The sequence below is a fragment of the Myxine glutinosa genome, chromosome 4 (genome assembly GCF_964187855.1).
Source record: "Myxine glutinosa chromosome 4, kmMyxGlut1.1, whole genome shotgun sequence".
Classification (NCBI taxonomy): Eukaryota; Metazoa; Chordata; class Myxini; order Myxiniformes; family Myxinidae; genus Myxine; species Myxine glutinosa.
In genome coordinates, this window is record NC_136264.1 from 95355075 (window position 1) to 95382465 (window position 27391).

The following is a 27391-nucleotide window of genomic DNA, read 5'->3' on the forward strand; positions in this document are numbered from 1 at the left end:
TGTCTAAACATATGTTTTCTGACATGACAAATTCAACTAAACAACTTTGAAAATTCAAAATACCCACCTTGACCTTGAAATTTCAAAATCGCCACCATAAATGAATGTTTGTACATAAAATTGGGTAACCCAGTTTTGCGGTCAACCCACAAAATGTGTATGTACACTACTGGTCAAAAGTTTTAGAACACCTCAATTTTTCCAGTTTTTATTGAAATTTACGCAGTTTAATGTCTCAATGTACTCTGAAATTAAGCATAGAACAAATAAACAATTGGAGATAAAAAAAAGAAATCACAGAATAATTTTGTTTAACAAAATTTAATTTTCATTTTTGACTCAGCAAAGTAGCCATCCTTTGCAGATATAACCGCCGAACACACTCGTGGCATTCTTTCTACAATGGAAATCAAATATTGTTCGGGAAATTCTTTCCAACACTGTTGCAGAAGTTTCCACAAATGTGTTGCACTTGTTGGTTGCTTTGCTTTCACCCTTCTGTCCAGTTAATTCCAAACCAGCTCGATGGGGTTTAAGTCTGGAGACTGTGCTGACCATTCCATGATTTGAAGCCTACCGTCTTGTTCTTTTTCTCGAAGGTAGTTTTGACGTAGCCTGGAGGTGTGTTTAGGGTCATTATCTTGCTGTAGGATAAACCCCTGACCAACTAGGCGTATACCTGAGGGTATTGCATGGCGTTGCAAAATGCTGTGCTGTGGTAGCCCTTTTGGTTCAGGGTGCCAGTCACTCTGTGCAAGTCGCCGACTCTGGATCCAGCAAAAGAGCCCCAGACCATCACGCTTCCTCCTCCATGTTTGACAGTTGGTGTCACACACTGAGGAACCATCCTTTTGGCCTACTCGACGGCGTACAAAAACCCTGCACGATGAACCAAAGATTTCAAATTTTGATTCATCGGTCCATAAGACCTCCTTCCAGTCTTCAGTCGTCCACTGGTGGTGCTTCATGGCCCAGGCAAGCCTCTTTTTCTTATTTTGCCATCTTAGCAATGGCTTTCTTACTGCCACTCAACCTGTCAAACCTGCAGCTCAAAGTTTTCTCTTCACAGTTGAAACTGAGACTTGCTTACATCGACCAGTGTTAAGCTGTGCTTGAAGCTGTTGTCCTGTGAGCCGCCCGTCACGCAAGCTGTTGACTCTCAGAAACTTGTCTTCTGATTCTGTTGTGCCTTTGGGTCTGCCAGATCTCTTCCTGTCAGCGTTTCCTCTCGTTGTCCAAATAATGCTTCAGAAGGTGTAATAACAGTCTGTTCCAATACTGCTTTTATACAGACAGGGGGTTTGTAATCAAGTAATCAGCAGAGGTTGGGACACCTGTAGGAATTGTTTGCATCAACTTTCAAGGCTTAATTTACTTACATTGCTGCAGAACAGCTGTACGTTGTTAACCCAATTACTTGTTCCCTGAAGAAGGCCTTTGTTTTTACAATATAACTGTGCAATTTACATTATTTTCCCGTTTTTGCTAACCTAAACTTTTTTTTTTAACCTCGAGCAGTTTACTGCTTATCTTTGTACCATTTCAGGTTATTCACTGGACTTGAATTGCTTAAATTTCAATAAAAATTGGAAAAATTTAGGTGTTCTAAAACTGTTGACCGGTAGTGTATGTTTCATTACAACCACAGGTTAAACAGTTGGCCTGATTCCACCCACAAATGGAATCTGACTCCACCCCTGAAAAAATAAATCATATGTCCACCATTTTTCTGCTCCGTTAGTCCCAAAACATTTTCCAAAGTGTTGTCTTCACAATCAGCATGCCTTCCATACAAAATTTCTCTTCAGTGCGAAAGAGACCAAAGGCGACTGTTAAAAGCATCAAATGTCGATAGGTTGCAATCCTTCGGCATCACAGCTGTTCTGAAGTACACAGTTTTGTAGGCCCCAGGCTCCAAGCCTTCTGGCTTAGTGGAATTGCAATCTATCCAAGCTTATATGATATATAAGCAATGGCCATGTTTTGGCTTCATTACATAACCCGAGTTGATTTTTCCAAGGTATCAATCGATCAAGCCAGTGTTCAGTTCCTATACATTGCCCGCATTAAAAAAAAAAAAAATTGGAAGTGAATGGGACTATGCTTATACATCGCTCGCATTGTTTTTGTTTTTTTTGGGAGCAATCGAGGCTGTGCTTATACACCGTATGTTTGTGTACTTCGCAATAACGCTTGAAGCACATCAAATAAATCCCGCCTAACATTTTGATCCATTTATGTTTGAAATCCTGTTTTGACCCGTTTCCGTTTCCCATTTTACTTATTGCAAATTAATTCATCAGACATAATCCATAACTTTGTGTGTATTGTAATCCTCTATGTTGTGGTGAGTTTCGTGTACGCTTCATTTTGACGGGCTATTTCCCGAGTATTTAGATATCACTCACAAATGTTTTCATTGACCAACTATAGTGCATATGGAACGTCTACAGCCCCTTTTCAAAATTTTCATGTTTTGTTGCCTTATAGCCTGGAATTAAAATGCGTTAAATCAGACTTTTCCCACCTTTATTTACACATCGTAACCCACAACTTCCAAGTGAAAAACAAATTCTACAATCTTCAGGAAATTAATTTTAAAATCTAAAACTAGAACATCTTGGTTGGATGCTTTCCATGTCCCCCCCCCCCCCCCCCCCATCCTCCTCAACACAATAAAATAGTTTTGGCTTTTGCTCACCTCTACTTCGCATGTCTGGTCCTTCACAAATCAAAGTCAGTCCCACAATCACATAGTACACCAATCCAAAGGCATACTGCAGGACGTTGATGGTCGTGTTTGAGAAGACACTTACAAAGAAGCACTCGTACAGGCGTATCGTGACATGCAGCAGCATTAGTAACTGTGCTATTACTATAGATAGCTCAGCACCTGTTCCAGGAGACAGGGTAATGAAGAAAAAAAAAGGTTTACTGTACTTCGAAAATTATACACACTATTGATTAAGCATCAATATTCCTTCCTTCATAAACGACGTGAGATTAAAAAGACAAGGATTCAATTTTCATTCCTTGAAACAAGTCTTTATTAATGTCCATTGTGAAGGTACAGATGAGCTCACCAAAGGTTATGTAGTATATTGTTGCGGATATGGGATTTGGCCTCCATCCATATCCGCCTGTAAATATTCCCCTATTTCCCCAATACCCCCCAACTATCCCCAATCCCCCATTCCCTAGTCCCATTGCCTGTAAATAACAATCTGTAGAACCGACCTTCCCCTTTTTCCCCCATTAAATGTCGTGCCCAGGTCCACCGCATCTCACGTAGACAACTTTCGGACATCTTGCTAGTTATTCTTAGTCTATGTCAGTTAAGGACTCGTTTCCATTAATTCTGACTCTTCGTTGCACCAGAATGTGATTGTATGGCACCAGTAGTGAGTTTAGGACCTCCCCTTACCTCCTCCCATCTTCCCCATGAAACAACAACAACAACAACAACAACAACAACAACAACAACAACTACAACAACAGAGGAGATTGGGGGCGGCGCGGCGCGGGGAGTGTGCGTCCTCACTCCGGCGTGGTTAGCCGCGATTGCCCATGCGCTCCACGGGGTTACCACGAAGGGGCTGGCTGTCAGCTCCTCGTCAGGGGCGGAGCCGGTAACCCCCCCGCACCCAATAAGGAGGGCGGACCGATTCCATCTGGGGCGGAGCTAACTCACCGAGGGCGTGTCACTCCCCGCCGGATATACGCAGCGACTTACCGGACGTGACGTGAGATGCGCCCCCAGCTTGGAAAGACAAGTCGCGACCTCCGAGCGCTGAGCGACCTCCCCGCATCTTTGGACCGGACCGGGTCGATTCTGTCCCTGAGCCAAGGGTGCACCTTGAGCCATCGACTACCCGCTTTCCTTGCCATCAATCCCCGTGTGAGTCAGTTTTGTCCTGTTTATCTGTCGTCTGTCGGGGCTACTATAAGACCGTAATTAAGTGCCTATCTTACTATGCTGTACCTCTCGTCTCTGTAGTCTAACCTTCCGCAATATTATAACCTCCTCCGGAGGTCTTGAGAACCGTACCCCTTGTGTCGTTGCCTTAATCCCAGCCGTTGTGTCCTTTTCCTTCATTGATTTAGCATAGCGCGATTCGGCCAACGTTCAAGTGTAATCGGGTAACTTGTGCGAACACGGCGGCCATTCCGCTCGGCCCAGCATAACATCAAAGTCGTGTCCGTAACAATTGGTGTCAGGAGTGTCGGATTCGGACCTGGGACTAAATTTATTAGGCCCTCATTTTGGAACACCAATTGTACCACTAGGGTAACAATTGGTGTTGGGAGGTAGAATTCGATCCGGAGCGCGTTTCCCGCGCTCGAAATTATAACGGCGAAATTGTATTTTGTTTTACGAAAATAAAAACCCGAATTTTGAAAGTCGCGCTATGGCAGATCAAGACAGCTGGGTTCCGGTAGAGGAGAGTGAGGCAGGGTCGGTCCAGGACCAAATTGAGGGACGTGAGGAGAGCGAAGCAGTGAGGGTAGCAGACGCACAAAATAGCGTCGTTGCGCCCGACGTTGCGGGCGCGCAAAATGGCGCCTCGCTGGTCACCGCGCCCGCGACTGTGGCAGCGCCCCTGGTGGATTCGAACCTTTTTATGTTGCAAATGAGGGCCTTTATGGAACAAATGGGAGACCAAATTGGAGGTTTGAAAAACAGTATGGGGGTAATGAGGGACGAATTGAGGGCTGATAGTGAGCGATTAGAGGGCCAAATGGAGGTAATGAGGGACGAAGCGAGGGGTACCGGTGAGGGGTTAGACAATAATTTAAAGGGATTAGACAAGAAATTTGGGAAGTTAGACAATAATTTTGAGGAGTTAGACAAGAAATTTGGGAAGTTAGACAATAATTTTGAGGGGTTAGACAACGGGATAAAAGAGGTGAGAAATGGGTTAATGGGGGTAGAAAACAGAATGGCCGCTCAAGAGAATCAAATGGAAGGGATGCAAAAGGGGTTAGAGGGGTTAGAAAACAGGATGGAAGGCAAATTGAGGGACATGAGGGACCAAGCGGAAAGGGAAGTTAAACAAATGGGGCAGCAGATAGAGGGGGTCAGAATGGGGGTAGAAACTAAACTGGATGCTCACAGGGAGGAAATGGAGCAGATGAGGGTGGCATCTGGGCAGGAGATGCAAGTGATGGGAGAAGAGATCAGAAGAGGTGTGAGTGAGGAGGTCGGAGGAGTGCGCGAGGAGGTGAGGCACTGTAAGGAGCGCATGGAGAAGGAGGTGAGAAAGGGGACTGTAAAATTGCAAGGGGGTATAGAGGAGTTGACGCTGGGAGTAGAACAACTGACAGTGGGACAAAAGGAGTTGGGGGACCAGGTAAAGAAGAACACAGCGGTAATAGAGGGTTTAAAATCGACACAGAAGGAGATGAAAAAGGACGTAGGGGTAATTAAAAAAGAGTGTCAGACGGTACATGAGGACCTGACGAGGAAAATGAACAAAGTGGTAGAGGTGATGGAGGTTAAAGAGCGGGAGGTGCGGGAGCACATAGAAAAAAATAAAGTGGAGTTAGAGGAAGAACTTAAAGGGGCGCACGAGGAGATGAAGGAGGTGAAACAGAAATTAGAAGAAGTGGAAGAAGGGGTGAGCAAAATTAAGAAGCGACGGAGAGAGGATAAGAAAGAGATAAAAGAGGAGGTAAAAGAATTGGTCCAAAGTCTGTGTTCGGATCGTGATGATGTGCTCATTAACCGGATGAGGGATTCGCAGGTGATGGAGGAGAAGCGAAGAGAAAGAGGACCCGGTGTAAGTGGTGACCAATATGGTCGTGCGTATGATGCGCCAGGTGATTTAATAAGCTTGGGGGTCGAGATAGACCCGGATGTTCGTGAGAGGCCAAGAGTGAGGTGTATGGCTGGTCCGGAGGGTATGGAACGAGAGGTGCGAGGTGTGGGTGAGCAAGGTTGTGGTGGTATGGAATGGGTAGCGGGTTGCGGAGGTGTGACCCATGCATCGACACCAACAGGGGTAGTTGTTGGAGGGACCGGGGAGGCACGAGAGCCCCTTGGGGGTAATGTACTGTGGGGGCCCGGCCGGTTCGGCCCCGCGCTGACCCCGCAAGGGGCGACGCACGGGGTCCGGCAGGCGGGCAACGACTCACATACGAGGTGGTCCCACAAGGTCCCACTCGCGCCGTATGACGGCAAGAGTGATCTACGCGCGTACCTGGCGCAGTTCGACTGTGTGTGTAAGGGTAACGGTTGGGGTGAGGACGAAGGTGGAGTACACCTGGTGGCCGCATTGTGCGGCGCGGCGGCGGAGGTGCTGACGGCATTACCAGCGGGTGCTCTCACCCTGCCAGCCCTCCGCGACGCCCTAATTAATCGATTCGGCATTGAACAGCAGAGCGAGCTTGTTAAAGCTCAGCTCGCGCTGCGAAAACGCAAGCCCCAGGAAGCCATCGGGGAACTTGCCCACGACATTCGCCGCGCAGTGGGGATCGCACATGCTAGCATGGCAGCGGATTCCCGGGAAAGCCTGGCGCTGGACCATTTTATCCAGGCCCTCCCGGACATTGAGCTCCGGCAACAGCTCGCCATGTGGCGCCCGCAGACTCTGAGCCAGGCGGCTGACGCTGCGGCCCGTTGGGAAGCAGCGAGGCCCCTGGCCCGGGGGGGCGAGCGTCTCGCAATGGCGGTCCGCCAGGTGGGACCCCCGATGGAGGGCGGACCCCTTAGGGGGCCCGCCCCCGACGTGGGTCCTGACCTGGCGGGCATGGTCCGGAGGCTGGTGGACCAGCGCCTGGCGGGACCTGGACCATGGCAGGCGGCCCCGGAGGTGGCCCGCGGTGGACCACGAGCGGGTAACCCAATTCGGACCTACAGGGGGGGAAATTTGGAATTCCGGAGACAAGCACCTTACCAGGTGAGGTGCTATACTTGCAACCGTCTGGGTCACCTGGCGCGGCACTGTCGAGCCACGCGCCGGGATGATCCCCGGCGGTTGAGGTCCTCAACTCCGCCCAGGGGGGAGCGGGTTAGCCGACCCCAGACACCCCCCCCCCGCCAGACCCCGGGAAACTAGAAGGTGTCGGGCACGTAGGGCGGTGTTCGGCAGCAGAGGATGGAGGAGAGCCCTCATTGACGCGACAGGTCATTTATTGTGGCCAAATTGGAACCGGTAGCCTGACAATTAGATGCAAAATTGCCGGCGTGGGGGTAGACGCCGTAGTGGACACAGGAGCTACCGCCACGATCATCAGCCCTGTGGTCCTTGATTCGAGCGCAGGTGGCTGGGATAAGATCCAGCACCTGCAAAATTATAGTTTGCAGCTTGCTACCGGGGTAACGGCCCCGATCATAGGGCGTGGTTCTGTGACCCTCAAGTTAGGGTCGGTAAGGAGGGAGATAGATGTTTGGGTGGCGGAGGTGTGCGACCCATGTTTAATAGGGTTGGATTTGTTGACTGCCAGCGGTTGTAAAATCGACTTGTGCCGGGGGATCCTGCAGGTGGGAGTAGGAGAGCTGCCGTTAGGGGGAGTGAGCACGGCCGAGAGAGCGGAGCTGGAGGCTTCCGAGGCCGTGACCATCCCCCCAAGGGCCGAGGCGATAGTGCCGGCCCGGTGGGCAACTCGCCCAACATGGCAGGAGTCCTGCGGCCTGGTCGAACCGGTGGCAGCGCAGTCCATACCGGGTTTAATCGTGGGCCGCACCCTTGTAAAAACGGACGGACCGGTAGTGGCCGTCCGAGTAATAAATATGAGTACAGAACCACGCACTATAGTAAGGGGCACGAGGGTAGCTGGCTGCACCCCAGTTGAGGAAGTCGCGACAGTGAGGGGCGAGAACGTCCAGCCGAGCCGACCCCGGGGGGAGCCTTCAATAACAAGTAGGAATTGGCCCGATCCCATTTGCGAGATGGTAAATCGTAGTAGCGTAGAGTTGGGAGGTACCCAGAGGGAGGCCTTACACAAACTGGTTGGGTCCCATTTGGACCTCTTCTCCCTGTCCACCGAGGATATTGGACGTACGGGCCTGGTGAAACATCAGATCCACACCGGTGAGGCCCGGCCTATTCGTCAGGCCGCCCGACGGCTCCCTTGGAGCAAGAGGGCGGAAGCTGACGAGCAGGTTGAAAAAATGCTCGACGCAGGCGTGATCGAGCCCTCGGGAAGTCCTTGGATGTCACCTGTTGTGCTGGTCAAAAAGAAGGATGGGACCACGCGGTTCTGCGTGGACTATCGCCAGCTAAACAACGTGACACTCAAGGACTCATATCCCCTGCCAAGGATTGATGACACCCTCGATGCCGTTGCGGGCTCAAATTGGTTCTCGACTTTGGACCTCAAGAGTGGGTATTGGCAGGTGGAAATGGATAGGGCAGGGAAGGAGAAAACGGCATTTTCCACAGGTAAGGGACTGTATCAGTTTACTGTGATGCCGTTTGGTTTGTGTAACGCCCCCGCCACCTTTGAAAGATTGATGGAGCATGTACTAGGCGGCATGCCATGGCAATCATGCCTGGTGTACCTGGATGACGTCCTGGTACATGCCCAAACGTTCCCCCAGGCAGTAGCTAATTTGGACCAGGTGTTCGGGTGCCTCAGACAGGCAGGGTTGAAGCTGAACCCGAGTAAGTGCACTTTGTTTGCAAGAGAGGTGGCCTATCTAGGTCACGTGATCGGCCGCGAGGGGGTAAAAACGGACCCAGACAAAATTAAAGCGGTAGAGGAGTGGCCCGCACCACGTACCATCAAAGAGGTGCGGGGATTTTTGGGACTCTGCTCCTACTACCGGCGCTTTGTGGCGAAATTTGCGGAGTTGGCCCGTCCCCTCCACCGGCTTACGGAGAAGGGGACGCGATTTAATTGGACACGGGAGTGCCACGAGGCCTTCCAAAAATTGAAGGGGTGTCTAACATCCGCACCCCTTCTAGCTTACCCCACTAGCGACGGGGCATTTACCCTGGACACGGATGCGAGCCAGGAAGGATTGGGCGCAGTTTTGTCTCAGACACAGGAGGGCGTGGAGAGAGTGATTGGTTATTATAGTCGGGCCTTAAGTAGGCCCGAGCGAAATTATTGCGTCACTCGCAAAGAGTTATTGGCTATGCTGGCTGACACGAACCATTTCCACCCGTACTTGTACGGGCGGAAATTTTTGGTTAGAACTGACCATTCCTCCTTGCAATGGCTCCTTCGGTTCAAGGAACCAGAGGGCCAAATTGCAAGGTGGTTGGAAAAGTTGCAGCAGTACGATTTTGATGTGGCCCATAGGGCCGGGAAGGCCCATGGTAATGCGGACGCACTCTCTCGGCGTCCTTGTCTGGGGGAAAACTGCAAATTTTGTGCGAGACACGAGGAGAGGGAACAATTGGGCGATTCGGACCCGACCCTCGTTGTCCGGGCAACCCGGGTGAGAGGGCCAATTTTGCCACTAACCGCAGATGAGGAATTCGGAACTTTGGCATGGAGCACGGCCCAGCAGGAGGATCCTGTCCTGGGGCCAGTGTTCAATTGGGTCAAATTGGGGCAAAGACCTAATGGGGAAGAGGTCACCCCCCTCGGGGCGCAAACAAAGGCATATTGGGCTCAGTGGAAAACTCTGGAATTGAAGGATAACATCTTGTATCGCAAGTGGGTGGAGGTTCCCTCTGATAGAACTTCCTGGCTGGTGGTAGTCCCAAACAAATTTAAGACCGATATATTGCAACAGGTGCATGGTACCCGCCCCGGCGGCCATTTGGGCAGGACAAAGACAACATCGCGGGTACGCCGGAGGTTTTATTGGGTGAATATGGGGCGCGACATACAGGACTGGTGTCGGAGATGCGACGCCTGTACTGCCAAAAAGGGACCAGCACGGAGGATGAGGGCCCCCCTTCAATTACACCAGGTGGGGGCCCCCCTAGAGCGGGTGGCCATGGATATCCTAGGCCCACTACCCCGCACCCGCCTAGGTAATAAGTACATCCTCGTTGTTTCACCAAGTGGCCGGAGGCCTACGCCCTCCCCAACCAAGAAGCAGGGGTGGTAGCGCAGGCCTTCGTGGAAGGATTTGTGTGCCGGCATGGGATTCCACAGGAGTTGCACACCGACCAGGGACGAAATTTTGAGAGCAAATTGCTAAAAGATGTGTGCAGTCTCCTGTCAATTCGGAAAACCAGAACAACGCCTTTAAGACCTCAATCTGACGGGATGGTGGAAAGATTTAACCGAACTCTAATCCAACAACTGGCACTGTTCACCGCCACCCGTCAGGATGACTGGGACGAACATCTCCCTTATTTGCTCATGGCCTACCGAACCAGCCAGCACGGGGCCACCGCATGCAGTCCAGCGTTGCTTATGTATGGGCGGGAGTTACGGGCTCCCGCCGACTTGCTATGCGGTCCCGTGCCAGACACAGTGGTTAACCCGCCGAGGGAGGGGTACGCACGTCACCTAGAGGAAGGCATGGAGCTAGTCCATGCCTTCGCCCGCCGCCAACTCCATCTGGCGGGGGAAAAGATGAAGCGCAGGTACGACGACCGGAGCCAGGGGAGTCAATACGCTCCGGGGATGAAGATTTGGTTCTTTAATCCCCGGAGACGGAAGGGGAGGTGCCCAAAACTCACCTCCCCCTGGCAAGGCCCAGGAGTCGTCCTGTCGCAAATCTGTGACGTGGTCATTAAGATCAAAATGGGGCCACGAGCCCTCCCTCGGATCGTCCACGCCGACCGGATAAGACCTTACACCGGCGAGCAGGCGCCCCCGTGGATTGCCTCGGCTTTAGATGCCGAGGCGGGACCCAGTACCACTGAATAAGGGGGGCTTATTAGTGCCAGAGGACTGGGGGGTTGAGGAGCGATGGGCCCGGTGGGTAAGGGTGGCATCCTTGCCACCCTTCCCATATGGGTGGGGCAAAGGAGCACTAGCTTATGGGGTATATGGCAGTGAAAACTAGCCCGGGTGGGTTAGGATATTGATAGGGATCTAGCGAAGATGACATTAGGTAACGTTAAGTTTAGTTAGTGACTGATACCTGTAGTGGGGACGCAGGTAGTTTAGTGTGGATGATAATGACGAGGGAGCGCAATAGTTTAAAGGGACGACTGGGAAGCGCAAGTTTTAGAAGGGAGTAGTTAGCTGAGATGATGCCGTGTGTGTGAGAATTGAACAGGTGTGATTGCACAGGTGTGCAACTGGACAGGTGTGTGGAGCAGTGTATGAGTAGTGAGTGTTGTGGATCAGTGCGAATGCGCTTGGGGAGAGAAGGGTGCAGGTGGCACCAGGTGTGAGAGCACAGGTGTGCAGGTACAGGTGTGTGGAGAGAGTTGGAGTAAGTGGTACGGAGTGGTGTGCATGGTGCGAAGGTGTGGATGGGGGAAGAGTGGACCCCTTTCACGAGTACCCGGGGCGGGTAGTGTAAGTGTTAGGTAGAGGGTACAGGTAAATTGTGGTTGGATATTGGCATCTGTGGTGCGGTTGCAGAATGGTATTGTGGATGGGTGCATTAGTGTTGTGGAAATGGCTGGGCGTGTAGCCTGTTAGTGTGTGTAGTTGGTTGGGCACTCCACCACTGTGAGGATGTCGGCCAGGTGAGGCCGCAGGTGGGCTCTGGGAGCCGGTAGTTGTGAGTGGGTGCCTGAGGATCCCGGGTGTGGATCGGGCAGCCCAGTGCCAGAGAGGGCACCGAGTGGGGAGAGCGCCAGAGGGCCTTCCCCAGGTAGTTAGGTTAGGGTAAGGAGCAGGTAAGCTCGGAGGCAACTGCAGTGGTGGAGGTGTGCAGGTGGGTAGACCCGCTGGGAGAGGTACACGCCACAGCCCAGAAATTGTGCGAGGGCACCGGGAGATGAATCGGGGGAGTGAGACCCCAAATTGAAGAGCACCACAGTTTGGCCAATGGGAATTGGTTTTTAGAACCCATAGTGTAAGAGGGCCAATGGTTTGGCAGGAGAAAGACCCCGGGTAGTGTAAAGTTGTTAAAGTCATTTAGGAAATAGTTAGGATTGATGAACCTGTCGCACCATACGCAGCCACTTACCTGTGGTGATGATGATGACTCCACACCTGTGTTTTCTTTGTTTTGGTGCAGGAAATGAGATTGCTGTGGATTTGTGAGACGCATCACGACGTGGATGAGACATTGGGGTGATTCCATCTCTCCCTCCTTAGGAGGGACTGATGATGAATTGGTAATGGCAAATTTTGATGTTCAGTTGGAGATGGCAAATTTTGATGAGAGTTGAAAATGGCAAATTTGATTGGCTAAGAGGGAGAGAAGACGAATTTGGTTTATGGGAGGAACGGGGAAGACAGTAGGGACGTTTGTTGATTTGTAAAGTAGATGTTTATGGGTAGTGTCGTGTTTTGTGGATACAGTAAGGGGTAAGGGAGGGGCCATGTAGGTTACCTGGTGGGGGGGGGGGGGGGCGTACGGTAGGAACGTACCTGTCTCACCTGGTTCCCATGTGCCCCCAGTGTGCATTACCTTACATTGCATGCACTTTTGCGCCCTTACCACCTTACTCACTTGTCTTCTTCTTTTGTCTCCCACCTCCGAGGATCTGGCTTTGGGGTAGAGAGAGAGGAGAGAGAGGTGCTGGCTACGCAGTTGTGGGCCTGCACTTTCGCTGCTTGCTGCCTGGATCGATACACCATATGGACCGCAATGTTGGTGGCCACCCACAATGGACCGCAGTTCTTTTGCGGCCAAGCACCACCCGTGGATGGACCTATGGGTCAACGTGGCACCTATGCCATACAGGTGAACCACTTTTAGTTGACACCACTGAAGGCCACAATACAGAAATGGATGCGGTTTTTCCGGCCGGCGCCTTTCTTTATTTTTGAAGGAAGCCAGAAGGCCAAGTGCACCACACGAAGAGCAAGAGACACCTGCAGGGTTAGGGGTTGTTGTTTTTATTTTAACTAGGGCATGCCCGTACAAAATTATATCCCCCCCCTCTATTTACATGAAATGGTTTGGTCCATTCGCAAAGCCAAAGCGGACGGCTTGCGAGTACGGTGACAATCCCCCCCCCCCTCTATTTACATGAAATGGTTTGGTCCAAAGCGAACGGCTTGCGAGTACGGTGACAATCCCCCCCCCCCCCCCCCTCTATTTACATGAAATGGTTTGGTCCAAAGCGAACGGCTTGCGAGTACGGTGACAATCCCCCCCCTCTATTTACATGAAATGGTTTGGTCCAAAGCGAACGGCTTGCGGAGTTTGGTAAAGAAATCGCCATAGCTCGGTAACTACTTGTCCGATTAATTTAAAACCTTGAAAAGGCACATCCTCGGGTCCCCAGCAATATACCTGGCAAGTTTCAAGTATATCGGACCGGTAGTTGTCGAGAAACAGCGGTCGCGTACACACACACAGACACACACACAGACACACACACAGAGATTACTGGAATTATAGATAGATGAACAATGGTGACTGCACCGATTGGTGCTTGGGGTGGTGCTTTTGGTGCTTGGAAGGGGTGCTCTGCACATTATTAAAGGCCGTAAGGCCACAGAGCACTCGTGGGTTGGTGTATCGATGCTGGCATGCGTGCTCTCTCTATGCATAACATCTGCATGTGTTCCTCCAAAAACAGGTCCTGGATCGTAGTGTAAATAGCAGCGTAGTCTTGTGTAAATAATGCTCCCTACCGGCTGTATGTTTAGTTTGCGAATTCTTTCCGCGATTCGGTTATCCTGTGGGTGTGTTTCTGTGAGGAGAAGGGTGCAACGTCGCAGGGGGACATATTTACTCATTTGTGAATATTTGTAAAACTGTCGCACTCAGGGTAGAGTTAATAGTAGAGGGAACTACATCTGAGTGCCACACTAAAGTAGGTAAAAATGTATCGGGTCGGGACGCCCCGAGGGTAGAGAAGGGTGCAATGTTGCGGATATGGGATTTGGCCTCCATCCATATCCGCTTGTAAATATTCCCCTATTTTCCCAATACCCCCCAACTATCCCCAATCCCCCATTCCCTAGTCCCATTGCCTGTAAATAACAATCTGTAGAACCGACCTTCCCCTTTTTCCCCCATTAAATGTCGTGCCCAGGTCCACCGCATCTCACGTAGACAACTTTCGGACATCTTGCTAGTTATTCTTAGTCTATGTCAGTTAAGGACTCGTTTCCATTAATTCTGACTCTTCGTTGCACCAGAATGTGATTGTATGGCACCAGTAGTGAGTTTAGGACCTCACCTTACCTCCTCCCATCTTCCCCATGAAACAACAACAACAACAACAACAACAACAACTACAACAACTACAACAACAGAGGAGATTGGGGGCGGCGCGGCGCGGGGAGTGTGCGTCCTCACTCCGGCGTGGTTAGCCGCGATTGCCCATGCGCTCCACGGGGTTACCACGAAGGGGCTGGCTGTCAGCTCCTCGTCAGGGGCGGAGCCGGTAACCCCCCCGCACCCAATAAGGAGGGCGGACCGATTCCATCTGGGGCGGAGCTAACTCACCGAGGGCGTGTCACTCCCCGCCGGATATACGCAGCGACTTACCGGACGTGACGTGAGATGCGCCCCCAGCTTGGAAAGACAAGTCGCGACCTCCGAGCGCTGAGCGACCTCCCCGCATCTTTGGACCGGACCGGGTCGATTCTGTCCCTGAGCCAAGAGTGCACCTTGAGCCATCGACTACCCGTTTTCCTTGCCATCAATCCCCGTGTGAGTCAGTTTTGTCCTGTTTATCTGTCGTCTGTCGGGGCTACTATAAGACCGTAATTAAGTGCCTATCTTACTATGCTGTACCTCTCGTCTCTGTAGTCTAACCTTCCGCAATATTATAACCTCCTCCGGAGGTCTTGAGAACCGTACCCCTTGTGTCGTTGCCTTAATCCCAGCCGTTGTGTCCTTTTCCTTCATTGATTTAGCATAGCGGGATTCGGCCAACGTTCGAGTGTAATCGGGTAACTTGTGCGAACACGGCGGCCATTCCGCTCGGCCCAGCATAACATCAAAGTCGTGTCCGTAACAATATACACATTTACAAAACCAAACAGCATTATTGTATTATTATTATGAGTAAAGGTACCTGGCATTGCCGGGCAATACAGTGTCACTTTGTGGCACTGCGGGAATATTAAGAGAGGGGTGGGAGGTAGAGGAGGGGGAGCGGAGGGGAAAGGGAGTGGGAGGGGGAGAAAGAGAGGAGTGGAAGACGGGGAGGAGGGGAGGGGAGGGAGGAAAGGGAGGTTGAGGGGAGGAGGAGAGAGGAGGCGAGGGAGGTGGGGGTGAGAAAGTGAGGGGGAAGAGAGGGAGGGTAGGGGATTGTGGAGGGGTAGGAGTGAAGGGGAGGGGGGAGGAGGGCAATTGGGAGGTGAGGTGGAGGGGAGAAGAGTGGTGGAGGGGGAGAAGGGTGGTGGAGGGGAGAAGGGAGCGGGGGGAAGACGGGGGAGGGGAGGGAGAGGAGGGAGGGGAGGGAGAGGGGGGACAAAGGAGGGGGGGAGTGGAGGTGGAGAGGGGGAGAGAGAGAAGGCGGGAAGGGATAGGGGGAGGAAGAAGGGTTAGGGAGGAGGGAAGGGGGAGAAGGGGGTAGGAGAGGTGAGGAGGAAGGGGGAGGAGAGGGAGGAGTGAGACAGAGGAGGAAGGGAGGTGAGAGGGTAGAGGTGGGGAGAAGCGAAGGTGGAGAGGGGGAAAGGGGTATATAAGGGGTTGGGTGAGTGAAGGGAGGGAGAAAGAGAGGTTGATGAGAGGGGGAAAGGGGTATAGAGGGGGTAGAGAGTGAAGGGAGGGAGAGAGAGGATGAGGGGGAATGAAGAGGGAGAGGGGAGCAAAGAGGGGGAGAATGAGGAGGGTGAGGGGGAGAGAGACCCCCTTCCCCTCCCTCCTCTACTCTTTCTCTCTCTCTCTTCCCACCTCACCTTCCTCCAAACTCCAATTCCACCCCTTCCCCTCCAGACTCGCACCCCACAGCTTCCCCTCCATACTCCCACACCACCCCCTCCCTATGGACTCGCACCCCACTCCTTCCCCCTTCTTCTCCCACCCCACCTCCAGACTCCCACCCCATGGCATATAAATTATTATTTTGTAAATAATACTACAGTACAGTACAATATCGAAGTTTGTATAAGTACTCCCCTTTTTTGTAATGGTACAATCCATATTTTGAATTGGGAAATGGGTAAAGTGAAACATGCCATAACTTCACAGACATAAGAATAGCACTGAAAGTTGAGCATCAAAGTCAGGTATAATCATCAATGTCAAAAGACAAATAAAGCAAATGAAAGATAAGAGAATGGTGAACAGCGGGATGTTCCATTACCAAGCTACTTCGAGAGCACTCGCCAACCAGCTTAAGCACTCAAGCAAGCACCTCCAACAAAACGGTTAAGATGCCCGGAGTGTCCAACAATGTCTAAATGAACACTTTGTTACGGAGTCGGAACTTCTGCTAAGGTTAATTCCACAGTTAAAAATTTGAAATTTGTTTCAGGTGAAGAGATCCTCGAGCTTATCGCAGGTTAGATGTAAAAGGTGTGCGAAAATTAAATAAAGGCACAAACACTGGCGTTTATAAGCATTGCAATGTACTAGGGCATGCCCGTACTATATATATGCCCGTACTATATATCTATCTAAAATTATATCCCCCCCCTCTATTTACATGAAGTGGTTTGGTCCATTCGCAACGCCAAAGCGAACGGCGAACGGCTTGCGAGTACAGTGACAATCCCCCCCCTCTATTTACATGAATGGTTTGGTCCATTCGCAACGACCACAGAACCCCCCCCCCTCTATTTACATGCAATGGTTTGGTCCAAAGCGAACGGCTTCCGGAGTTTGGTAAAGAAATCGCCATCGCGTGCACAAACGCGCAGGAAAGCGAATGAATCGCAAATTCGTTTTTATTAGTTTTAAAACGTAGTTTAACGCCAACATAGTTTGCAAACGTGAAATAAATGAATACGCTCTCAAATGTGCCATCCGAGGCAGAGTGTGTCCGCCACGTTCGGCACACGTGATCGTTCGCTGCTCTCTGATTGGTTGAATCGTTTTTTGGACATAGCTCGGTAAGTAATTGTCCGATTAATATGAAACCTTGAAAAGGCACATCCTCGGGTCCCCAGCAATATACCTGGCAAGTTAAAAGTATATCGGACCCGTGGTTGTCGAGAAACAGCGGTCACAGACAAACGTACAGACAGAGATTACTGGAATTATAGATAGATACAGGAATACAGCGATTCTTAGGTATGAAGGTTAGCGATATTACCATTCGTAGATATGAAGCTTTATTGTACAGAAACAGACCTGCTCCAAGGAAAGGCATTTTTGAGCTGAGCAGACAAAATGACAGAATTAAGACCCCAAGCTGGGCAAGCTGGATGCAGGCTGACTAAAGGTAAGCCTGTTTCAAGTTTTAGCATAAACAATCCTCAAAAAGGGGTGTTTTAACACATCCGAACACCCAGTTTTCATTCATGCACTCCTTTGGAGTTCGATAAGTATGCCTGAAAAGTTTGGGGTCGCTGGATTTCATAGTTTTGGAGTTATGGAGTAAACTGACTGACGGACTAACAGACACACACTCTTTTATAGTTATAGATTGTACATACTTGTACCAAATTTGATTTAAATCCCCTCAGCTGTTCTGAAGTATCACTTTTTTTTTCCTTTTTTTTACCCAACATGACCTATGACCTAATAATCGAATCCATTTATCTTCTCATCATTATACATACTTGTACCAAGTTTGACTTGGATCCCTTCAGCTGTAGCTGTTCTAAGGTTATCGCGGTAACGAAAACCTATCACGGATGCATGGACGGACTGATGGACAGCTGGACGGACCACCCGAAAACAAGATGCCTCTGGCGACTTCGTCAAAAGCAATTTCAGAGCTTCCAACCAATTTATGCAGATGATAATATGGGACTTTTGAAATGATGTATGAATGCTAAACAAGGGCTTTCACGCATGCGCTGTGTGTGTGTTTTCTAAGACTCAGTTCTGCTCGCCGGACACTTTTAGCCTGCCATTACTAGCACGACATCTGTAATTCCAATCGTCCCTTCAAACATGATTCATAGAAAATATCTTCATTTTAGACGTACTCTATGCACTGGGAAGCCACTTTTTCTTTTTCTTTTTGTATATAAGATCGACGCTCGTGTAAGAGCTAACATTAATCACAAAAAAAACAAACTGACACATAAAACATGTGATAAAGGGAGCGGGAGACAAGATGGGGAGAAAGAGGGCAGCACACAAGTACAACAGTAAAGAACAGGGACATCGGGAGATCTGTGGGAGATTTTTCAAGTATATTGGTTGGTCTTGTGCACTATTACTTGACCAAAAATTTTTTGGGACTTAGATCCCTCTAGACTTAGAAATACTGAAAACTGCTCATTTTGTTCTTTTGGATTTTTGGAAACGGCCCATGCTTTAGCAGGGTACTGTGTGTGTGTGTGTTGTGTGTGTGTGTGTGTGTGTGTGTGTGTGTGTGTGTGTGTGTGTGTGTGTGTATGTGTGTGTCTGTCTGTCCACTCACTTATACTTGCCTACAGGTCACAAATTTAAACCGATATTCATGAAACAACACCAAATAGTAGAGTTTGTGGTCCGACAAAATCCTATATATTTTTGAGGTCAAAAGGTCAACATAGGCCAAAGCTCAACCACTTTTCTCAAATTTCTAAAATCCTCAATTATCACCAGAAAAATCGTCACTTTTCATCCTATTAACTTGAAAATTAAACAGCAATTACATAGTGCAACATTGAATTGGGAAACCAACTATTTTGAGGTCAAAAGGTCCAAGGTCAACACTAGGTCAAACTCCTCATATCCTGAATTTTTTTCATGATAATTATGATGTCATAGATCACATGGTATGGGCACCATCTTCGAAAAACTGGAAACCTTTGCACCTCTATATCTCCGAAACCACTCCATGGAAAAAATGGAACCATGGCTCATTGTCAAGTACTCCCCATGGGGAATAAGATATGTTAATGATAATGTCATCGGTGCCTTCACTATGACGTCACAATTACACAAGTTGAACGCTTTATCCGATTAATTTGAAATTTGAGCATGATCTACACAAAGACTACAGAAAAATTACATCGACGACGTCATCGGTCACATGGTTTGGCATGCATATTGGATTGAACATAAATCTAAGTCGTCAATAAACCACACAAACACAGCAGCTAATAAATACCATACAAAATACACCACGCAAACACGTCATAGCGAGGGTCTGCAATCTCTGATTGCTCTTTCGTGTTTCTTACTGACAAGCAACCACATCAAGCCACACATTTGTTTTTTATACCACATTACTGTATGTAGAGATGGACCTTTTGTCATAGAAGACAATCAAAATGCAGTATTTAACAATTTAATATGCACCCGCTCAAGAACATGAAAGGAAAGAACAAACAGCTCTTGCAGGCTCAGCAGAACAAGGCCATATACAACCCCATAAACAAAAGTATTCTTGCCATTGGTATTGTGGCGGGCACAAGGGACAATAATTGCGCACCAGTGGGTGGCGCGAGCGTCCAGGCGGGGAACGAAAGTGCATGCACCACCTTTCGACCGATCGGCCACGCCCGGGGAGAAGGCGTGTCCTCGGGACATATATGCGGGCTCTAAGCCCGAGCCCGCCCAGTGCTGAAGTGCGAGCTCTGAATAAAGACTCTTTGTTTGTACCAACGCGTTGTGGCCTACCTCTCTGGCAATCGAGTCGTGTGTGCGCAGCACCACACTGGTGACCCCGATTGGTTCAGCCGTTGCTGACCCCCGAACGTGCCATGGCTACCAACGCCGTCGCCGTCAAGCTCCCGGAGTTTTGGGAAGCACAAGCCGACGTTTGGTTTGTGCAGGCCGAAGCTCAATTTCAGCTCTGAGGCATCACGGCGGACGAGACCCGGTACTACTACCACGTGGTCGCAGCCCTCGGGCCCGGCACTGCCGCCCGAGTCGTGTCCATCCTTCGGCGCCCGCCGGGCGACAACAAGTACGAGGCGCTCAAACGTCTCCTCCTCGCCACGTTCTGGCTCACGGAGACCGAACGGGCCGACCGCCTCCTGGACCTTCCCGCCCTCGGTGACACACGACCATCCGTCCGGATGGATTTCATGCTGTCGCTTCTTGGAGACAAGCGCCCGGATGTCTTGTTCCGCGCACTTTTCCTCCGCCAGCTACCGATACAGGTGCGCCTCGCGCTGGCCGGTTCCTACATCACGGAACCCCGCGCCCTGGCCAGAGAGGCCGACAAGTTTTTCGCGGCCTGCGACACGCGGTCGGTTTACGGTGCTGCCGTAGTGGATCCCGGGGCAGAGGCTACAGCGCCCCCGGCTTCCCTCGTGGCCGCTGCTGCGCCCCGCCCACTACCGCCACCACCACGGCCTCCGCGGCCGCCACCGCCGCAAACCTGGTGCTACTACCATGCCAGGTTCAGCCGCAAGGCTAAAACGTGTCGCCCGCCGTGCTCTTTTGATGGGTCGGGAAACGACCGGGCCGGCGCTCATTAGCGGCCCTGAGCGTCGGCCATTCCGGCAGCCTCCTGTTCATCACGGACACCTTGTCCGGGCGCCGTTTTCTTTGCGACACAGGAGCACAGGTAAGCGTCCTCCCTGCCTCCACGTCCGACAAGCAAGCCGCAGGCAGGGGCCCTGCTTTGCTTGCCGCCAACGGTACACCCATCCGCACATTCGGGAAGCGTTGCCTCTCACTGCGGTTCGGAGGGCAGCGCTTTCAATGGTCGTTCGTAACCGCCAGCGTGCCAATGGCCCTGCTGGGTGCGGACTTCCTATGTGCGCATGGGCTGTTGGTCGACGTGAAGCGCAGACGTCTCGTCCAGCCCGAAACCTTCAGCTCGCTCGCATGTTCGCTGAGCGGCTCACCGAGCGGCTTGCTGGAAGGTTCCGTCCCAGCGAGTTTAGTTTGCACGCTTCCGGCAGCGGACGACTTTACCCGCCTCCTAGCCAGTTTCCCGGCCTTCACGCGGCCCACCTTCTCAGCGGTGGCCGTTAAACACGGGGTGGAGCACCATATACCCACGGTCGGGCCGCCGGTCTATGCCCGGGCACGCTGACTCGAACCCACGAAGCTCGCCGTGGCGAAAGCGGAGTTCGCCACGCTGGAGCGGCTGGGGATCGTACGGCGCTCCAACAGCGCTTGGGCTTCTCCTCTGCACATTGTGCTGAAGCCCGGCGGGGGATGGCGGCCGTGCGCGGACTACCGCCGGCTCAATGATGCCACCACCCCCGACCGCTACCCGGTCCCGCATATCCAGGACTTTTCCGCCCGGTTGGCAAACACGACCGTGTTTTCCAAGGTGGACCTCATCCGGGGCTACCACCAGGTCCCCGTACAACCGGGCGATGTCCCGAAGATGGCCGTCATCACCCCTTTCGGCCTCTTCGAGTTCCTGTGAATGCCTTTCGGGTTGAAGAATGCGGCCCAGGCGTTCCAACGGCTTATGGACAGCGTCTTGCGCGACTTACCTTTCCTCTTTGTCTACCTGGATGACATCCTAGTCGCGAGTGTGTCCCGGGAGGAGCACCTGCTCCACCTCCGCACGCTTTTCGAATGCCTGGGCCAGCATGGCCTAATCATCAACCCCGCCAAGTGCTGTTTCGGTGTCGCCACCATCGACTTCTTGGGGCACCGCATCACTAGGCACGGGGCCATCCCTTTACCGGCCAAGGTGGAGGGGGTCAGGGATTTCCTGCGACCCCGGAAGATCAAGGGGCTCCAGGAGTTCCTGGGTATGGTAAATTTTTACCACCGCTTCGTGCCCCACATCGCCCAGCTCCTCCGCCCCCTGCACGAGGCCCTCCGGGCAAGCCGGGCAAAGGTGACATCGCCTGGTCAGAGCCGATGGCCGCGGCGTTTGCGGGCGCAAAGCTGGCCCTGGCCAACGCCACCATGCTGGCGCACCCGGCGCCCGATGCGCCGATCGCCCTCACCACCGACGCGTCGGACTACGCGGTGGGCGCGGTGCACGAGCAGTGGGTGTGTGGTGCTTGGCAACCGCTGGCGTTTTTTAGCCGGCAGCTTCGCCCGCACGAACGCCGCTACAGCACCTTTGACCGCGAGCTGCTCGGGCTCCACCTGGCGGTCCGACACTTCCGCCATCTGCTGGAGGGCCGCCCGTTCACGGCTTTCGTCGACCACAAGCCCTTGTGTTCGCGATGGCCAAGGTCGCCGAGCCATGGTCGGCACGGCAGCAGCGTCACCTCTCTGCCGTGTCCGAGTATACGACGGACATCCGCCACATGGCGGGTAAAGACAACCCGGTGGCAGATTGCCTTTCCCGGTCCGTCGCGCACGCGGTCCACCTCGGGATCGACTATGCCCGGATGGCGGAGGACCAGACAACCCCCCGGCGTCCAGGCCTTGCGGACCGCCGTCAAGGGCCTCCGCGTCACCGAGGTGCCGTTCAACGCCGCGGGCACGGCCCTCCTGTGCGACGTCTCCCTCGGCCGGCCTCGCCCCATCGTGCCCGCTGACTGGCAGCGCCCAGTGTTCGACGCCATCCACGGCCTGTCCCACCCGGGTACGAAGGCCTCCCAGAAGCTCGTCGCGGCGAAGTTCGTCTGGCATGGCCTCAGGAAGGACGTCCGCGACTGGGCCAGGACGTGCCTCGCGTGCCAGCGCACAAAGGTCCACCGCCACACCCAGGCCCCGTTTGCGGTGCCCGAGCGTCGGTTCGACCACGTGCACGTCGACTTGGTGGGACCTCTGCCGCCCTCGCGGGGGTTCACCCACCTCCTCCCCATGGTGGACCGCACCACACGGTGGCCGGAGGCCGTCACATTGGCGGCGACGTCTGCGGCTGATGTGGCGCAAGCCTTCATCGCCACTTGGGTTGCCCGGTTCGGTGCCCCCTCGGACATCTCGTCCGACCGCGGCCCCCAGTTCACCTCGGAGCTCTGGGCCGCGGTGGCGCAAGGGCTCGGCGTGAAACTACACCGCACCACGGCCTACCACCCCCAGGCCAATGGCCTGTGCGAGCGTTCATCGCTCAATGAAGGCCGCGCTCCGGGCCAGCCTCCGCGACGGCAGCTGGGCCGACAGGCTCCCATGGGTCCTGCTGGGCCTCAGGACGGCGCCCAAGGACGACCTGCGCGCGTGCTCGGTGGAGCTGGTCTTCGGGCAACCACTGCGGGTACGTGGCGAATCTATCCCCGACTCCACGGCTCCTTGGTCCACGGCGCAACAGCGCTCCGCCCTTCAGGAGACCGCCCGGAGGTTCGCCCCGGTGCCGACGGCACACGACGGTTGCCCGTCTTCCCACGTCGCCCCGGAGCTTCGCACGGTGGAGTACGTCGTCGTCCGGCACGACGCCCACCGGGCACCGCTACGGCCCCCGTATAACGGGCCCTTCCGTGTGCTGGAGACCGGGGACAAATATTTCACCATCGACATCGGCGGTGCCCCGGATCGCATCTCCGTGGACCGCCCCAAGCCGGCCCACCTCGATCTGGACCACCCCCCGCCAGCAGCTCTGCCTCCGCGTCGAGGCCGCCCCCCGGCGGTCGGACCCCCGGCACCCCCCGGCCCCGCCATCCCGCTACCCCCCCCAGCCCTGCACCCATCGCCAGGGGGCGTTTCGGCCGGGTCATTCGGCTTCCCCGCACACTCACCCGTCAGGTGCGCGGGAATTCTGGGGGGGCGCGTGTGGCAGGCACAAGGGACAATAATTCTGCGCACCAGTCGGTGGCGCGAGCTTCCAGGCGGGGAACGAATGCGCATGCCCCGCCTTTCGACCGATCGGCCACGCCCGGGGACAAGGCGTGGCCTCGGGACATATATGCGGGCTCTAAGCCCGAGCGGCGAGCCGAGCCCGCCCAGTGCTGAAGTGCGAGCTCTGAATAAAGACTCTTTGTTTGTACCAACGCGTTGTGGCCTACCTCTCTGGCAATCGAGTCGTGTGTGCGCAGCACCACAGTATCATCTTTTTGCTTCCATGGTATTTCACTTGGGATAGTTATTCCATCCTCCGAAGAGCGGTTACTCCACAATGCAGCACCCTTGGTGGCGTTATCCCAGAACAAGTTTTGCAGAATTTCTAATTCTAACATTAAGTAAAGCTCCATTCTGAACTTTCTTATGAACGTCATACAACGAATGACAATTTGTAGGTACGAACGAGGTTGGTCTGCGGGTACTTACCATTGTCGAATGCGTTCGTCGGTGCACGGACAGCATCCAAGAGACGTTCTAACCAGTCAGGTGGAGTTATCCGCCAAAAGAGGCTGCGGACATGAAATGCAAATAGCATTCCGTTCCACATCACCGCCACGATGTAGAAGTGAGTGAAAAACCTGAGAATACAACAACATGTCAGGATTGCTCATCACGGCGATGTGTTTCCTGCTTTGAGGACAAGAACAGGCCTTTCCGAAACTAGACCCCAAGACGCACTGTACCTCGCTGCACTGTTCTGTACTGTACTTCGCTGCATTGTGCTGTCGTGCGCTGCACTGTGATGTACTGCACTGTACAGTGTACACCGATGCACTGCACTGTACATCGCTGCACTGTGATATACTGCACTGTACTTCGCTTCGCAGCACTGTGGTGTACTGGCTACTGCATTGTGGTGTACTGGCTACTGCACTGTACGTATCTGCACTGTACTTAGTTGTTGCGCGCTACTCTACTGCACTGCACTACACATGCTGTGGCACCAATCATTACCTTTTGGGCAAATCGAAGCATTCCAACTGTGTAAATCTTCCTGGTTTATAAGCTCTCGACTTGCCGTATCTGATGAAGTAATTCAACAAGAGCGGAGGGTTGTTAACAAACCAATGCACGAGTAACGAGACGAAGAAGATCGTTGCTAATAAAAGCCAAAGTACACAAAGTGCATTCATCACTTCGTAACACGTATTCTTGTTCCTGACACGATCGTGTCACCTTTTTCCTGTTTTTTTCTCGAGGTTTTAATAGGAGGAACAATCATTATGTAAACTGCCCTGAGGGCGCTTTGTACAACCATAAGATACTTCATGGCAGAATATAATCTGCCGTGCGGAAAACGAGTTTGTGTTGAGACTTGAGAATATGAGATTCAATGCGAATGTAATGTGATTCCGTGTTTCATTATTTAATTTAGCGTGGGACAAAAGACATCAGAGACGTTCACATTCCGAGTCAAGACGCGACTTTGAAAATGACATTTGAAAGCCAAATGAGGCCTTCTGCGCATGCGCAGAGTGTGTGTTTACACTTTTTCTGTTTGGCTCGCTGGGCACACAGGGCCTGCCGATACTAGCGCGAAATGTGTGACATACACACACACACACACACTTTTGTAAAAATATGAAAGTTTTTAGCAAAGACACTTAGCAGGTCTACAAAAGCTTCGCGCATTGTTGTTGTTGTTGTTGTTGTCGTTGTTGTTGGGGTTGTTGTTGTTGTTGTTGGGGTTATTGTTGTTGTTGTTGGGGTTATTGTTGTTTTGTTTTGGGTTTTTTGTATACAAGATCGAGGCTCGTGTAAGAACTAACATTAATCATCAAATAATAACTGACACCTAAAACATATAATAAAGGGAGCGGGAGACAAGATGGGGAGAGAGAGGGAAGCACACCAGTACAACAGTGGAGAACAGGGACATCGGGAGATCTGTGGGAGGGAGAGGGCTTGGGGGGAGGAGGCATGGGAAGGGGGGTTGGGAGAGGTATAAAACACATGGACACGGCTCGGACATCCAGGAAATAAGTTGATATTTCAAAAAAAGTGGATCTGGGGTGAATTAACGGGGGTAGAAAAGATCATGGTTTTGGATGGGGGAAGACAAGAGATGGTGGTGAACAGCTGTTTTTAAAGACCTGGAGGGAGGAGTGGGATTGAAGGGAGTGGGGGAGTTTGTTCCAGAGGCAGGAGAAAAGAGGAATGAAAGAGTGAAGGTGAGCTGAGAGTCTTGATTTTGGCAATTTCACCATAAGAGGGTTGCTGGCAGATCTTGTGCGACCTGTAGGAATATTTGGGGGACAGAGCCCAGAGAGAGCTGGGTGAGCAAGGCCGGAGAGGAGTCGGTAGAAGACAGAAAGACCACCTACCTGCCTGTGGTGAGTGAGTGAAAGGCCCTCGGAGTTAGCTTCATCGCGGGAGATTCCAATGATTCTGAATGCTTTGGTTTCAACAGCGTGAAGCCGAGCTAGGTGTGAGGCAGGAGCACCAGCCCAGAGGGGAGAACAGTATTCCATTGAGCTGCGGATGAATGCCTTGTAAGTGGTGAGGAGCTCAGGTGTGCCAAGGAAGGACTTCGCACGATGGAGGATGCCCAGTCGGCGACTGGTGTTACAGGTGTTAGCTTGTGTTGATAACACCGCCCAGTGTACTGTGCACATGTACTTCCGGAGTCACCTCCGGGCCGGGAGTGCCGGACGCGGAGCATGGATTGCTTGAACTACTAACGGCTCCGTGTCCTTTTATACGAGCGTCTGAAACATGGTGTCAGAAGTGGGTAATTTGCATAGATCCAAAGTTTTTGAACCAAGCACTGCGAAGATCTCACTACCTCATGCCAACACTTGAAGATGTCTTATACAAATTACCAAAGGCACGGGTATTCACACTCGTAGATGCACGTGATGCCTTTTTACAATGCAAGCTAGACGAGAAGAGCAGTTGCATGACAACATTTTGGACTCCCTGGGGCAGGAAACGGTGGCTCAAACTGCCTTTTGGAGTCTCCGTAGCACCAGAGGTGTACCAACGCAAGCAGCATGAGCTATTGGCTGGGCTAGATGGAGTAGAGCCCATTGCAGATGACATCCTCATTGTTGGCTGTGGGGATACAGATGACGAGGCAGATAGTGACCACAATGCGAAGTTACTGGTGCTGATGGACCGCTGCAGGCATGTTAAACTAAGACTTGGCCTGAAGAAGCTGCAGTTCAAGGTAGCAAAGGTCCGTTTCCATGGACATGTACTGTCTTCAAATGGCCTGACGGCTGATCCTAAAAAGGTGAGAGCCATTCTGAAAATGTCACACCCAACAGATGGGAAGGCGGTCCAGCGTTTCATTGGCTTTGTGACCTCCCTTGCCAAATTCATGCCACACCTTTCTGAGGTTTGTGAGCCGTTGAGGAGACTGCTGGACAAGGATGCGATATGGCATTGGCTACTGAACACGATGCTGCAGTGCAGGAAATAAAGCGCCTGGTCACCACGATGCCTGTATTAAGGTACTATGACATCTCAAAGCCAGTCACTATACAAAGTGACTCAAGCCAAAATGGACTGGGGTGCTGTCTCATGCAAGAGGGACAACCGGTTGCATTTGCATCAAGGGCGCTAATGCTGACGGAACAAAACTATGCACAAATCGAAAAAGAATGCCCGAGCATAGTGTTTGCCTGTCAACGCTTCCATCACTATCTGTATGGCTGGGAAGTGATCACGGCAGAGACTGATCACAAGCCG

General features: G+C 52.2%; 1 protein-coding gene across 4 annotated transcripts in view; it reads right to left on the bottom strand.

Moving 5' to 3' along the window:
* The window catches only part of SRD5A3 (steroid 5 alpha-reductase 3), a 57349-nt gene extending 32408 nt beyond the window's left edge, over positions 1 to 24941 (bottom strand). For 2 of the 4 annotated variants that reach the window (XM_068113007.2, XM_068113006.2), the window contains exons 1-3: positions 24653 to 24910; positions 24125 to 24276; positions 2702 to 2893 (exon numbers count right to left, since the gene is read on the bottom strand). In XM_068113007.2, the coding sequence (XP_067969108.1) occupies positions 2702 to 2893; positions 24125 to 24276; positions 24653 to 24831 (523 nt within the window). In that variant the 5' untranslated portion in view covers positions 24832 to 24910. Of the gene's footprint in view, positions 1 to 2701; positions 2894 to 24124; positions 24277 to 24381; positions 24501 to 24652 lie in introns of those variants that run through there. The other 2 variants (XM_068113005.2, XM_068113008.2) reach the window with 2 other exon arrangements.
* Positions 24942 to 27391: the final 2450 nt, after the last annotated feature.